We start from the raw sequence: 15,177 nt of genomic DNA on the forward strand, positions 1-15,177 counted from the left end.
CATTCCAGTATGTTGCATTGCAAATACCCATCTTTGAAGACCACTGAGCTAAAAGAAAGTGGGCAGACCCAGGGAAGCCCAGACAAGGACAGGAACAGAGTTGAGGGGTGGCAGGAAGTGGTCAGAGGAGGCTGGAGAAGCAGAGGCGGGTTATGATTAAATTCCCTTTGCTTTTAGCCAAGGCTACAGTTTCTTGCAAGAAACTTCCACACCGTTGATTGTAAGAAATGACGGCTTAGTTGTACGTGATACGTAGTCATTAAAATGATAAACTAATACATTATCTGCCTTATAAAACATACTTAAAAAAGAACACTTCTAGACAATGAGGAGAATGAAGGTGGGCGGGGGTAGGGGCCGGTCCCACTTGGCTGGGCCCCAGCACTGTGCACACACCCTTGTGTTCCTCCCATCGTCTCGGGGTGTTTCATAAGAAACTAACACTGTGGGCTTCCCTGGTGGCTCAGTGGTTAGGAATCCGCCTGCCAATGCAGGGGACGCGGGTTCGAGCCCTGGTCCGGGAGGATCCCACATGCCGCAGAGCAACTAAGCCCATGCACCACAACTACTGAGGCCCATGCGCCTAAAGCCCGTGCTCCGAAACAGGAGAAGCCACCGCAGTGAGAAGCCCGCGCACCGCAACGAAGAGTAGCCCCCACTCACTGCAATGAGAGAAAGCCTGCGCCCAGCAACAAAGACCCAACACAGCCAAAAATAAATAAATAAAATAAATTGATAAAAAACAAACAAACAAAAAAACACAAAAATCCCAGCAGGGTTCTCCTGACACCCATTAAAAAAAAAAAAAAAAAAAAAAGGAAACTAACATTGTGTCAGGCTGGGACTTTTTGCTTTCTCCTTTTTCCAGTTGACTGAGAGATCCTAGGCGGCATGTCACGGTGCTGCTCTGATTCAGTTCTTGCTGCCAGGGGTTAGGCTCTCCAGCTCTGGGAGGGGCTGAGGGAGCCAACTGGGGCTTGACTGGCTCAGTAATTGTCCCTAGGAAACACCAGGACCGGATGGACCCAAGTTCTCCAACTTACCGTCAAGAATGTGTTTTGTCGTTTGGCACAAATAACAGAGAGTTGGCTGTGCTTGGTTTTTGTTCATAATTTTTATTCCTCCTCTCCATACCCATCATTACCAGTTTTAAGAAACAACTACCGTAAACGAAGATGCATTTCACTTTTAGATGTTTCAGAAGTTTCTGCAGCCAAAAGCGCCCAAACTAGGAAGATCTCTTCTGCACACACCAAAGCGTACATAGAAGAAGGGAGCCTGATGTTTGCAAAATGCCTGAAATGGAGAGGCAAGCCTAGGGCTTGACAACTGTTGGGCAGCCAACTATGGGAAAGCCCGAAAAGATGGTGTTTAGTTTCTGCACATCCCCAGGGGTGAAAGGATGCTTCCAGCCTCACTAGAATGCAGTTGTTGTTTTTTTCCTCAGACTTACCAAAGAACATGTTTTAGGTCATTTTCTTTTTCCTTTAAAAAAAGTGATTTAAGCACAAACCAGACTCAATGTTGTAGCGTTCAAAAGTGTTCTCAGTTTATGTGGTCTTTTTGCAAGAACTCCATGCATGGCCCTGGGGAGGAAAATTGAATTCCATATGCATGTGTTTGCCGTTGTGTTTTTAAAAACTTGTGCTGATTAGCAGAAACAGTAAAGGGAAACCTAAATGGATTCTTCACTGTTGCCTGGAAATCTGGCAGGTCATTGAGAACAGGCTAAAAAGCCAGGATGAGCTACAACGCGCACTCACTGTCAGTTACTGGAAGTAGAACACCGTGCACATGACGTGTGTGTTTCCCAAGGAATTCCTGTGTTGGATGCTTGGTTGGGTTGTGGCATAAGCCCAGCCAGGGGGCTCTGACATAAGGCTTTTCATTGCATGATGCAGTACGTGATGCTCTTAGCAAAATCACATCACCCATTCATGAGTGCTCGTATCCCTAAAGAAACAGCAGCCAGTGTAGTGTCTCAGACCTTTCCCTTCAGCCTTTGGGAAATATACTTCATTGTCAGGCACCCCTGGGATGAAAACAGTCCCTTTCATTTTTCTGTTTCTCGAGCCACCAAAAGCAAACAAATCCTAATTCATCTTGGTTCACCTTGATGCATAGCTCTACCTTAAAATGTGTTAGGAGAGGAGCCAACAAACAAAGACTAAAGAGATGTCTCTTAAGAGAAAAGTCTAGCTATCAGGGACGGGCTTGATTTGTTTTTTTTTTTTTGATTTTGTGCTTTCTGTATTTTTTGAATTCTGTTCCCATCCCCTACCACTGTCTTTATTTAAGCTCAGTTGTGGTGTTTGCTCTTGCCTGTTCCTCTCTAAGTTTTGCTTGGACTTTCTGATGCTCCTTAAGAAAAATTACTTGTGTATGATGTATTTTTCTGCAAATCAAGCCAAAGCCCAAATCCCATCCCCTTTTTCCCCCCTTCCTCCCCAGCCAAGAAATGCAAAACAGTTAAATCAGAGTAAACACAGATCTCTTTTCATTTGATATATTGACATCATCTCTTAGGGAACTCAAGCTTCTCCATAAATCCTTTGTGGTCCATTGAGACTCTTCATGTTCCTCTAGTGGAATATTCCCATAGCCTGGAATGTTGGAATTCATGTGTATTTTTGAGGTTTTTCTCAATGGGAGACAGCATTGCACTTAGAGCTTGTATAAGAGAATCAGCCTATCCTTAGTTTGAAAGTGACCTATGCCACTTCTTAGCTGTGTGACCTTAAGTAGGTTACTTAACTTCTCTGTCTCAGATTTTTTCCGTCTATGAAATGGATAATAATATTACATACCAGTTGTGGTTATTATGAGGATTAAGTGGTGGACAGAGTACACTCACTATGTACCTGGTACCTAGTGTGTGTCAGTAAATAGAAGCTGTTGCACTGCTCTGTATCTGTATCTGATACAGGCACGTAGGGAGCTACGCAGATGCCTTGGGACGCGTGCATCATTAGTAGTGGCTGTGAGAGAGAAAGGAGGCTCATAGAAATTCAGACAGTGAAGGCCTGAGCGGAGTGCTGTGATGCTGGCCAGGGGTGCCTTTGGGGGCCGGCTGATCCAGCACAACACCCACAGACTTGCAGACCCTTCTCTCTTGGAAGAGTGTTGATAGAATCCAGATGGCAGTGAGAGACTTATCTTTGTCTTGTGGGGATAAGTGTTGGGAAAAACACTTAATGTTCATTTTTGCTTGTGATTTTGGTGTCTTTTGAATCATATTTATAACATTATATAGTGTGTGTGTGTCTTTGTGAGAAGCGGGGGAGGGAGGGGACAGAAGAGATGGAGAATGTGCATTTTCCCACCCTTGGTTACTGCTGTTATACTTCAAGGGGTAGATTGAACCACTTCAAAGCCATCTCTCTCTTTCTTTAGAATATAGGTTTGTTTTTGTTGTTGTTGTTTTGCAGCTTAAAGAGGAAAATGTTGTATTTTCATAATTATTTTTTAACAAATGGAATTTTGATGTATTTGCGTGTAGAGAAATTAGTACTGAAGTGGATCTTCTTATGGCGTTATGTCAGGGAAATTACCATGATGGTAGATTTTGGAGTTTTTGTGGAACATCCTGAACTTACTTCCCAAATGCTTTTGTTTGGAAACAACACATGCTTTTGCCATTGCATTTATAAATCCATCTGTTAATCACGAGAAATTTAATCCACACACTTGGAGAGCATTCATCCCAGTGCTATTTGGAAAGAAGTTCATGAACAAGCTGTGAGGGTTTTTTTTTTTATGAGTTTGTTGGAGCTTTTTGATTTTAAATAAAGGGAGGACTTTGAGCAGCGAGCCGTCTTCTTTCCCAGAAAGTTTCAGTCTGGACTTTGAAAGATATAAAGGGATTCAAGAAGATTGGAGATCAGAATTTATTAGGAAGGGGGAGGGGTCGTGGTGGGCTTTTCTGATGCAAATCAGAACAAAGATAAAACGCCTATTTTCACCATCAGATTATTGGATATTTAAAAGTTTTATAATACTCTGTGCTTGTGGGGATATGAGAATACACTGTCTAATGAGCTGTAAGTACAAGCTCTCTGAAGGGTAGTTTGGCAACATCTATCAAATATACATACCCTTTGACCCAGCAGTTCCATTGCTAGGGATTTGCCCCGATATATACTAGCAAAGATATTTCAAAATACAGATAGAAAGGAATTAGAGGTGACACAGTCTCTAACAGGAACAGCTGTAAACAGTGCTAATTATCCCTTTGTGGGGATACTGTCCAGTCACTTAAGGGAGTGAGGTAGACAGTGGGCCTGATGGTGAAGAATCTCCAACATTTTTAAAGTTAAGTGAAAGAGGCCAGGCACCCAAGAACGTGGGGAGCATAATCCCGTTTCTGTGTGTAAGAAAGAAAGAAATACATGTTTAGGAAGGTGATACATGAAAATGTTTTGGAAAGGATGGATAAAGTGCTACTCGATGCAGTGAAGGGGTAGAAGGACAGTGGGTTAGAGATGGCAGGGGCTTATCATTTTATACCTTTTGGTATGGCTTGACTTATTTTATCACATGTTAATTTTAGTTTAAAACAGATATCAGGGGAAACAGCTGGCTTTTACCCCGTTGCCACTTGTGCCACCAGCAAGAACCCATTACTGTTTTAAGAGTGTAAGCTTGATTTTCATGATCAACTTAATGCCTAGCATTCATGTGTGTGTTTTTTTTTTAACCCAAAGGACAACCAAGATGGATCATCCAGTGAAGGAATCTTTGTATCCAAAATAGTTGACAGTGGACCTGCAGCCAAGGACGGAGGCCTGCAAATTCACGACAGGATTATCGAGGTATGTGGACACTGCCAGGGTCTTCTATAGGCCGAATGGCATCCCGTCTTCATCCGGCTCAAGGCAGGGTGTTCGGTGGGGCAGGGAGGCCTCAGCTGGTGACTCTTGAGGCAGGAGTCAGACCTCTCCGATGGTGTGGGACCAGACTGCGTGCTGATTGCCTTGCTCTTAAGCTTTTGTTCATGTTCAGTGCAGAGAAGCCAGATTATGAGTGGCTTGTTGACGATTTGGCTCTTGTCACGCGGCCGCGCATCTGTTTTGCGTGCTTCAGTTAGAGCTTCGTGTGAAAACCACTGGGGAGTCGTGTGTTAGTTAGAACCAGGTGAGCAGTCCCTGTGGTGCAAATGGTGGCTCTGTTCAGATCGGTGACCAGGGAGGGGTCATTGTGTCGGCTGTGGAATCACTCTAACGTCCTCAGGGCTCATGACACACAATCATTTCTACATATCCCTCTTTTATGCGTGTCTTTTTTGCCTGTTGTCACTTGTACTAGTTGACTGTCCGGGGACGTGCAGGCAAAGGTTGATATTCAGGACGGTCACTCATCTCATCACCCACTTCCTCATTTTCAATTTTCACTCATCATTTTAAACTTTTACTTAGGGGCTTTATAGATTTTCTCCGGGGGAGGTAGGTAGCTCCCTCCGCCCTGCCACAGGACACTTTGGAATAGGGTCACACAGTGTCCTGGCATGCTCCGAGCTGCTGAAAGGGAAAGAGTGATTCAGGGCCTGCTTGTGTGGGCTCCTGTTGCAAAGTTTGATACAAATGACTATATTTTGCTGGTGGTTTTGGCTATTTTGATTGCTCTTTTAATGGGTAAATATATATATATATATATATATATATATATATATACATGGGCTCAATTTGTTGGCTCTCCTATGAGGAAAAAATTAAATAGGAGAATCCAGGATGAGTTGTTGAAGCCCATAAGAAACTCCCCCATGGGCCGTAGCCATAATACAGCACATTAAACAGGAAACTGGAAAAATGGTACTGTGACCACTGCATGTTTTATGTTCCAAACACACATTTGCATAGCATCTGTATTTCTTGAGTATATTTGTGGTCTGTTTCAAACCTTGTACCGAGTGGGAACTCTGACCATGTGATAAGCCACGAGGGAAGTTCCTGTAACCCACCGTAATGTGGCCATGTGCTTCCGGGGAAGGGAGCGTTGGGGAGAGGACGACAGAGTCTTGCTTTTCTGGTCTCGTTTGGATGAATTCTGCAATGTGCAAAGCAGTACGCTTCAGGTCAGTTTATATCCTTAGGGAAACAGACAGTTATATCTCCCCAAGAAAGCGAACTGAACGAGTTAGGGTGTAAGAGTTACTTTTCTGAAGGAGTGGGTGCAGTGTGACAATTGACGTATTAAAAGGATACTTGATTTTGTTTTAAGGACATCATTAGCACTGCTACATCCCCCTTGACTTTTTGAAGGGTTCTTAAGCTTGGAGATCTTTTTGCTGCATGTTTTAGGGTCAATCTTCATATTTCCCCAGTCAGGGGAGTGGATTTTTCCCTACCAGGAATTTGCTTGGGCAAGACGCTTTTTCAAGAGCTCAAATGTGTCCTTACTGTCTTTTTTTAAAAGAAAGAGAGAATACATTTTCTGGACTGTTGTTCCAAAAGATAAGTACAGCTTCCATTGCCAAGGGTTTGGTGGAACAGCCAGTTTCTGTAAGTAATGGAATTTCATTGCTCGTATGTTTTGCAAATGAGAAATGTACAGCTGGGCAGGATTTTCTCTTGGCAAAGGGTGATCTGTGTTTGAAACATTTAGTACTGTTTCTGGTAAGTCACATTCCCCTTTTGGATAGTATGTAAAATATTAATCATGTCCCAGTGTTGAGATGGAAAGAAGGATGATCACAATAGAGAAACAACATATGTGTAATTGCAATTGACACCCCGTGCCCTTCTCCATCAAATCCTAATCTCTTTTGACATGATACAGTGATTCGCATGCCTGAAAACGATGTTCTCCTGTTCACCTTGTCTGTGTCTGAGTTTATTACCAGGCATGAATTTGATTATTTTAAGTGTGCCTGTGGGTTCACTAAGAAGAGTCAGGGGCTTTCTAGTTTTCCTCCATATTTCTTCCTTTTCAGAGGAGTGAGCAAACTCCCACTAGATTTTCACCATAAGGACTTTCATCCTGGCAAAAGGACGTTTATATTAAATCCATAGAGACTGACTAAATCTCGTCCTCACTGCAGAGTTGTTAACAGTTACTCTGTTCCTACCGCTCTTTGTTCCCTGAGACCAGAGCTGTAGTTCTCACCCACATCAGAACCAAGCACGCTCGCCTTGTGTTTTATCGGAAATATTGTGAAATGCCATCAATACTCTCATGAAACGAAATTCATCGATAATATTTATATACATGCACACCTAATGGTAGAACCTATATACTGTCATTAATAGAAAAATAACAGGAAGATCATTTATAGTAAAATGTATATATCGGTGTGTAAATGCTCGGGCACGGCCGCATTAGAAGCCACTGTGATGTTTGCTGCCAGACGCTGGCATCTCCTTGTGGGCTCGGCACGGTGCACCGGCGACAGAAGTTGCTGGTCCAGGAAGGCGGTGCTGCGGAGTTTGGCACCATGAGCGGCATCGCCGTCCACAATTGGATTTTCCACGGTGGTGAACAGATTGTGGTTAAGATACGGCACAATTAAATACAGTCTTCCTTTGATTTATACACGTCTTTGTGTGTGTGTGTGTGTGTGTGTGTGTGTTTTAAAAATTGTGGTAAAATATACATAACATAAAATTTACCATTTTAACCATTTGTAAGTGTACTTTTCTGGGGCATTAAGTACTTGATCGTGCAACCATCACCACCATCCATCTCCAGAACTTTTTTGTCTTCCCAAACTGAAACTGTAGCCATTAACCCACCCCTCCTCCCCTTCCCCCAGCTCCTGGCTGCCACCCTTCTGTTTTCTGTTTCTATGCATTTGACTACTCTAGGTGCCTCACATAAGTGGAATGCTACAGTATTTATCTTTTTGTGTCTGGCTCATTTCACTTAGCGTGGTGGCCTCCACAGTCATCTGTGGACTTGTAACATGTGTCAGAATTCCATCTTTTTTAAAGCTGAATACTATTCCATTGTATGTATAGAAGTATATACCACATTTTGTTTATCCATTCATCCATCGATGGACATTTAGCTTGCCTCCATCTTTACATTGTGGTGAATAATACTGCTGTGAACATGGGTGTGTAATCTGTATGCATTTAAATTGCAAAAACAAAACAAAACAAAAAAACCCTCAGTGTTTATATGTAAAACAGAGTTAGGGTGTACCCTCAGGTAATTATAAAACGTTTGTTACTTTACCTTTACTAATGTCTGGCAGGATACGGGAAGGTTATTCAGGAAGCCCAATAATTCTTCATTGCCCGAGACTCTGTGCGTTTAGGGCTTCTAGCATGCTTGGTCCCCACCCCAATCCTTGTGACAATGAAAAATGCTTCCATAGGTTTCCAGCACTACCTCGGGTTATGATAGGGACCCCAGGGAGAATGACTGGGGTAGAGATTTGTCTTGTTCCCAAACCTTATGATGCAAGGTGCGTTGCTCAGAAGCTCGTTCTTGCATTCTGCTCGTCTCTCATTTGGCGGTAAGTGAATTTCTGTGACAGTTGTCTGGGCTAAATGCAATGTCCTCTTCTGCTTTGAGATAGTAAATGCAATTCTCCGAGTGCAGTGAAGGCAGGGAGTGAAGCCCTCTGTTGCCACTAACCTTTATTTTATACAATCCTCTGTAAATACGTGTTCATCTTGGGAGTGTTATGATTTGAAGACCCAAGCATGTGGTCACAGAATGTGTGTAAGCTCAGTGGCTTTTGTGTAAATCAGTCATTCTCTGTTTTGTTTGCTGTAGGTTTGGTTAGTCTGTCATTGCTCAAAAGGCTGGGTTACAGGGTTGACTAGAACAGATTAACACTGCCTTCCCTTCCCGAGCTAGGCTACTTGGTAAAGCGAGATTTTACTATTTGTTAGTGAAGATAATGTTCTCCCACCAACTAAAATTGCAGGGTGGCATGTGAATTCACCTGAAAAAGCATTTAGTTTTAGAAAAAGGAAGACGCTCTTTTTTTTCTGTTAACTTTTTATTTTGACATAATTTCAGACTTCCATTAATGAATTCCTGTACAGTCTTTACTCAGATTCCCCCAGCATTACCATCTGCTACATTTACTTTATCCCTTTCTCTCTCTACCCCTATTCCTAAATACATCAGTGTGTATTTTTTTTTTTTTAGGAATAAGACCTCTTACATAACTACAATCCATTTATCTAAATCAGGAAATTAATATTGGTAGGGCCCTATTGTTTCATCTACAGAATTTAGTCAGATTTCTAATAATCTGTACAGTGTCCTTGATAGCAAGAGAAAACCGCAGATCATAGGTTTTATTGAGTTGTCATAGTTCTTGATTTCCTTTCCTTTAGAGCAGTGGCTTAAGTTTTTTGTCTTGCATGCTACTGATGTTTTCGAAGAACACAAACTAGGTCTTTTGTATAATGTCTCCCAATTTGGGTTTGTCTGATGTTTCCTCATGAGTATGGATCCAGGCCATACATTTTGGGCAGGAATACCAAAGAAGTGATAGAATGTCCTTCTCAGCGCATCCTGTCGGGGGTCACACGATGTCACTTTGTCCCTTTATTAGTGATGTTAACTTGGACTGCTTGGTTAAAGTCTTTATCTGCCAGGTCTGTCTGCTGTAAAGGTACTGTTTTCTCCTTTGTCTTGTATCCTGTCGGGGAGGGTGGAGGATACTTTGAGGCTGTGGAAATATCCTGCTGCGACTCAAACTCTCATACACTGGTTTTCGCACCCACTTATGGATTTTACTTGACTTGATTATTATTATAATGGTTGACGAATGGTGATTTACTAAGTACATTCCTTCTATGTTTATGAGTTGTAAGAAGAAGTGTTCCTTTCCTCCCTGTTTTTTTCTACCTATCTCCATCTGTCTGTCTGTCTGTCTATTTCAGTATGGACTCATGGATTCTTATAATTTGGTGGTCACCTTGGCCAGTTTTGGCCAGGAGGAGCTTTTTCAAGCTAGTACCTCTGTCCTTTTCTCATGTTTCCATCAGTTTTTGAGCACTTCCTTACTTTGTGGCACCACAAGATGTCCCAGGCTCATCTTGTACTTTGCTTGCCCCAGCCCTAGAATCAGCTCTTTTTCCAAGTAGCTCTAACTCCACTGAGTAGCTCTAACTCCATTGAGTGAAGAGTGAGTGGCGTTTAGAAACCAACATATGGGTGCTAGGGTGATCATATATAATTATATGAGGTTATAATTGAGGTTTCATTGTTTCTAGGCAGTCTCATCAGAGGTAGAAAATGTAAATATGCACATACACACACAATATTATCATCATCAACAACAACACACATCTCTCCTTCTATTTCTCTATTCATCCTTTTATATACTTTGAAAACTATGCCTGTATCAGTACGTCTAATTCCAGTCCAAGTCTGCGTGGTTAAGTTTCTCCTCCTCCTTTGAAGATTTGCAACTCCTAGAGGAATCCCTTTTGAAATAGTGATGAATGTACTCTTTTCTTTTGAATCAAATCTCTGATCTTTGCTTAGATGTTATCAGTGAATTAAAAATTGTTGATGAAAATTGTTTAAAATATTTCCATATTATTTTTGGTTTGATTTTGGGAGGAAAAATATGCTCTAAAGTAGGTGATTTTGTAATTATATTTTTCTTTCATTATGGGGTAAGAAAGGCTCGGTATTTCTTGTGTAACTCTATGCAGGAAACTTATTATTGCTAAACAGGCAGAGGTATGCCCAAGCCATTTGGGGGTAATATTAAAAATAAATACGTGGGGCTATGCTGTTGTCCTCTGTAGTGACTGATAGCCATGGACCACACTCAGCAGAGGAGAGGAAAAAATTCTGTGGCAATTATCCTCCTGAGAAGTAAAACCTATTCGTGTCAATTTGAAATCTCTGTTACCTCAGTTACACAAATAATCTGTTTTGATGAAAGAGATGTGGTATAATTCAAACTATGTTGAGGAGATTCTTTTTAAGCTGCAAAAATAAGCAGGTTTTAGAGACCCCTTATTAGTAATGGACCCCAACTCTCCATTTCCAGAGGCAGAGACTAGAGTTTCATCTTAGTTACCAATTTCGATTGGTTGACAGTGTTGTACCCTGGATTACTATGTGGAAGGATTCTGAGACCATGTCTGGATTGAGTGGGGATGAGTGTGGTGATCATTTAGTGATGTTTGCCATGGACACAAGAGAGGAGGGATGACAGTTTGACTCTGGATTTGTTATCTCTGGCTGGACTCATACGGTGTTTTTGGAATGACTACATTATCATTTGGAAGTAATGACTCTCCTTTCATTGGGATGGTGTGTGTTTCATAATAATGTATCAGTCATTCTTTTTGGTCTTCAGATGTAAAATAAAGTGGACACGTTTGTTGCATCTCGGTTTTCATTCCCTCCTCCCTGTTTAAACAAGCTTTTCACTTTCATCTTACTCTTATAGCCTATACCATAGCAATGGAAGTTCTGGCAAAATTAAAGCAGCTGATTTCCTTAGTATTAGCAGGCACATGTGGAAGTGGAAAGAGCCCTGAGATTTAAATGAGGACCCCAGGTTTAGGTTTCTACCAGGTTATTCGCTCTGTGGTCTTAGTATCCTAAATGCTGAGCTTCGAGTTCCTCATCTCTAAAGTGGGAAGAGTATTACTCTCTGTCTCCCCTACCTGTCATGCTGTCTGGGTAGAGCAAGGAGATAACATAGGTCAAAGGATTTTTGCTCTTAAGTGCCAATATGAAGAATTGTTTGGGGTTTTTTTCAAATTAAAATTTTAGTATCTGATACAAGAACTTAATACCAAAGCCAGTTACAGAAGTCAGCAAAATACTTCTGAGATCTGTTTTCCTCTTGTGTGTTTTAGCCAGAATGTAGTGCTGCTGCAGGATTATTGAGGAAACCTTGAACTGTTTCAGGCAGACATACTTTTTAGAATTAACATTGTGACCAATTAACACCAAGTATTTCCTCTTTACTCCCAGTTGCCTTTAAAAAAATAACATTTTGTATTAATTTTTTTCTAATGACTATACTGATGTATTGACTTGGTAATATTTATTATTGTTGTTATTTTCTTATTAGTTTTGCTATTAAAACTAACTTTAAAAAAAAAACAAAAAAAAACTAGGTTTTCCGTGAACATCTTTGTAACAGACATCACTGCACACCAGCCAGATAAACGTTAGGTGAAGAATAAAACATATGGCGTGATGCAATTTGTTTGTTTTAAAGACATTTATGTATATTAGTCTTTTCATAGGAAAAAGCACTCTGAGGTAATAAAACATTCTAAAGTTATATATAATGTTGTAGAGTGGGATTATGGGGGAACTTTAACATTTTTTAAGTCACCTTTCTATAATGTTGGACTTCTCCAGAGAAGTGAGTATTCTTTTTTATAATCCAGAAAACAGTAAAGAGGAAAAATGGTGAGTTAGAAGTTTCCTTTGAGTTTTAAGTATCACAAAGCTGACTCCTGCTTGTGTGTTTCCTTTTGTACATTACTTGTCGTTCTCTTTTCCAGAAGCTCCTAGCAGGTGGCCTCAGGTATGAGATGGGTGGGCAGCTCATGCTGGGAGTCTGGAACCAGGCTGTTGGAAGTCCCTCCCTCCCATTCTCTGCCCAGATGATCAGAGTTCACTTCCTCTTGACACTGTGTACTTTTGTGGGAGTTGTGGCTCCCCAGAAGTTTTAAATCTATCCCCTCATGGTCAACCCTTAGTACAAAGAGTTACTTAGATCATCCACAAAGCACTTTAAAATCAAGAATAAATCAGAAGTGACTGGCATCCCCATTAAATTTTTTGAATAAAGATTAGGTTGAAAAATTAAATTTTTGGTAATTCCCAGACAACAGCAAAACAACAAACCCTTGACAACAGTACAGATAAGATACAGTTTATATTCAGTTGTCTTCTTTGTACACCATATCTAGACCCTTATCTTTAAGTATGGGGGTTTTGAGAACAAGAACCCACATCATTTTTTTTAAAAATTAAGTTTTCGTCTTTGTCTGTTGGTGTAAGACACAAAGAGCTAGGTGCACTTTTATTGGACTTGAAAGGTATGTTTGGAATGCTCTGACTTAAATTATCAACTATGAAGTATATGTAAAATAAGCTGTGTAGGAGAGACTCTGGGAGAACCTTTGAAAGCAGTAGGTCCACATCATTTTGGAAACAAAAACGAAGCACGGGGCCTATAGATGAGGGGGCTGGGAACAGGAGCAGGGAGAGTTAGATTAGGAATTGTCACTGGGACAATGACAATTGGAAGACTCAGCCGCGTGGAATTGGCGGCTGCAAGCGCTGGTTTTGCAGTTATGCCACTTTCACTGAAAACTCCCAGTACCCCAGGGTGGGAAGCTGCAACGGCACGATTTCGTCTAATGATGATGAATGATTCCCATGAGCCTCGGGGGGAGGGCAGCTGGGATGGGGTTCTCGGCCACACAGATGCCACATTGCTCCGAGAAGACCTTTGGCTCTTCTGTTTTGTCTATTTGTCTGTGTCTATTTTGACAGTCATTTGAACTGCAGAGAGTCTGGGTCCCATCCCTCTTCTCCTGAGGGTAGCACTCCCCGCTTCCTTTTTGGCTCTTTTGAGTCTCTTAATTTCCATCTTTCATCACTTCCTCTTTTCCTGCTACTCCTCATGAGTCACTTGACAGCTCTCGGGGACCAGGAGAACTGAAAGCCTAAGAGTGTTTGCTTGCTTAGCCACTCGCCCACCTCCCCAAAGAGACGTGCCAGTCTGTTTTTTTTAAAGTGAGCTAAATATATTTATGTTTTATTTTTCACTCTCTGGAGAAACTCTGGGGTGGGTTAGAAGTTGCTGGCAGTCACTATCCAAAGAAGGCAGTTTTTGTTCTTTTCCTGGAATGATTGTTGCTATAGGACATTCATGTTTCTACACACGTCGATTTGAGAATTTGTTAGCCATACACATACAACTCCTATGCGGTGTTTATTTTAAAAACCGGGAGGGGGATGAATTGTATAGAGTGATCTCTGGTCGTGGCTTGTTGAAAATCTTCATGTTCTGTGGGTTCTCAGGCTCACAGTGGAAGAGAAACCATCAGCAGGCGTGTGTTCTACTTGTTGGAGGCGAGTTGTATTCTCCCTAATACTGAGATAGGCCAAGATGCATAGAGAGCTCATAGGTGGTCCCTGGCTCTGGGGAGTTTCCATGTCAGACCGATGGACAGAGGAAGGTAGCTGATACTCAGGCCCTGAGAAAGGCAGTCAGTTGTATAGAGTGGTTAGGAGTCATGGACTCTGGAATCACACCAGGTTTTGAATTTTAATTCTACCATCGCTAGCCTTGCGACCTTGGACAAGTTTCTCCTCATCTCTGAGCATTGCTTTCTTCTGTAAATTATGGACACCATTTAGGCACACCTTGGAGATACTGTGGGTCCAGTTTCAGACCACTGCAGTACAGCAAATATCACAGTAAAAGGCGTCACATGAATGTTTTTTGGTTTGCCAGTGCATATAAAAGCGATGTTTGTACTATACTGTAGTCTATTGTGTACAATAACATTCTGTCTAAAAAAAAATGTAACAGACCTTAATTTAAAAATACTTTATTGTTAAAAAATGCCAAACATCACTGGTCACAGATCACCATAAGAAATATAAGCAAGAAAAAGTTTGAAATATTGCAGATTATCAAAATGTGACAGACACAAAACAGGCAAATGCTATTGAAAAGGGTGCCAATAGACTTGCCTGACGCAGCGTTGCCACAGATCTTCCATTTGTAAGAAATGCGATAATCTTCGAAGCGCAATAAAGGTGAAGCGCAATAAAACGAGGTCTGCCTGTACGTGTATCATAAAGTTGCTACAATAACGAATATAATGCATGTGTCTGAAAACTGTAAATTTGGCTCCAGAATAAACACTCCCCAGGTGGTTAGCGTTGCTGGTGTTGTTTCTTGTCATTCTGTAGAGGCTGGGCTGGAAGGACCTTCTAAAAAGCCAGTGCTTTGATGACGGTTTTATGGCACAGTTTCATAAACCCAAAATTACAGTTGTGAATAGATCATTTTAATTTGTTTTAGATTTCTTTTCTTTAATTAGTGACCCTTTGAATCTGGATGGAGAAACAGCTATCACTTCCTAAGGCCATATAAATCATGGTAATTGATCAATCAGGAATAATTCTTAGTTCACATGTTAGTGTGAACCTGGTAATTCATTGCATATGTGCTGACTTCAGTGTTCTAAAAATAAAGTAAAACAATTGCAT

At 41.3% G+C, this 15,177-nt stretch overlaps 1 protein-coding gene across 1 annotated transcript in view; it reads left to right on the forward strand.

Annotated features, from left to right (window-relative positions):
• The window catches only part of PDZRN3 (PDZ domain containing ring finger 3), a 245,388-nt gene that overhangs the window by 17,468 nt on the left and 212,743 nt on the right, over window positions 1-15,177 (forward strand). Inside the window, exon 3 of the mRNA XM_082346167.1 lies at window positions 4,704-4,811. Coding sequence (XP_082202293.1) covers window positions 4,704-4,811 — 108 coding nt within the window. The remainder of the gene's footprint in view (window positions 1-4,703; window positions 4,812-15,177) is intronic.

This window comes from Balaenoptera borealis, assembly GCF_965194805.1.
Source record: "Balaenoptera borealis genome assembly, chromosome: 12".
Taxonomy (NCBI): Eukaryota; Metazoa; Chordata; class Mammalia; order Artiodactyla; family Balaenopteridae; genus Balaenoptera; species Balaenoptera borealis.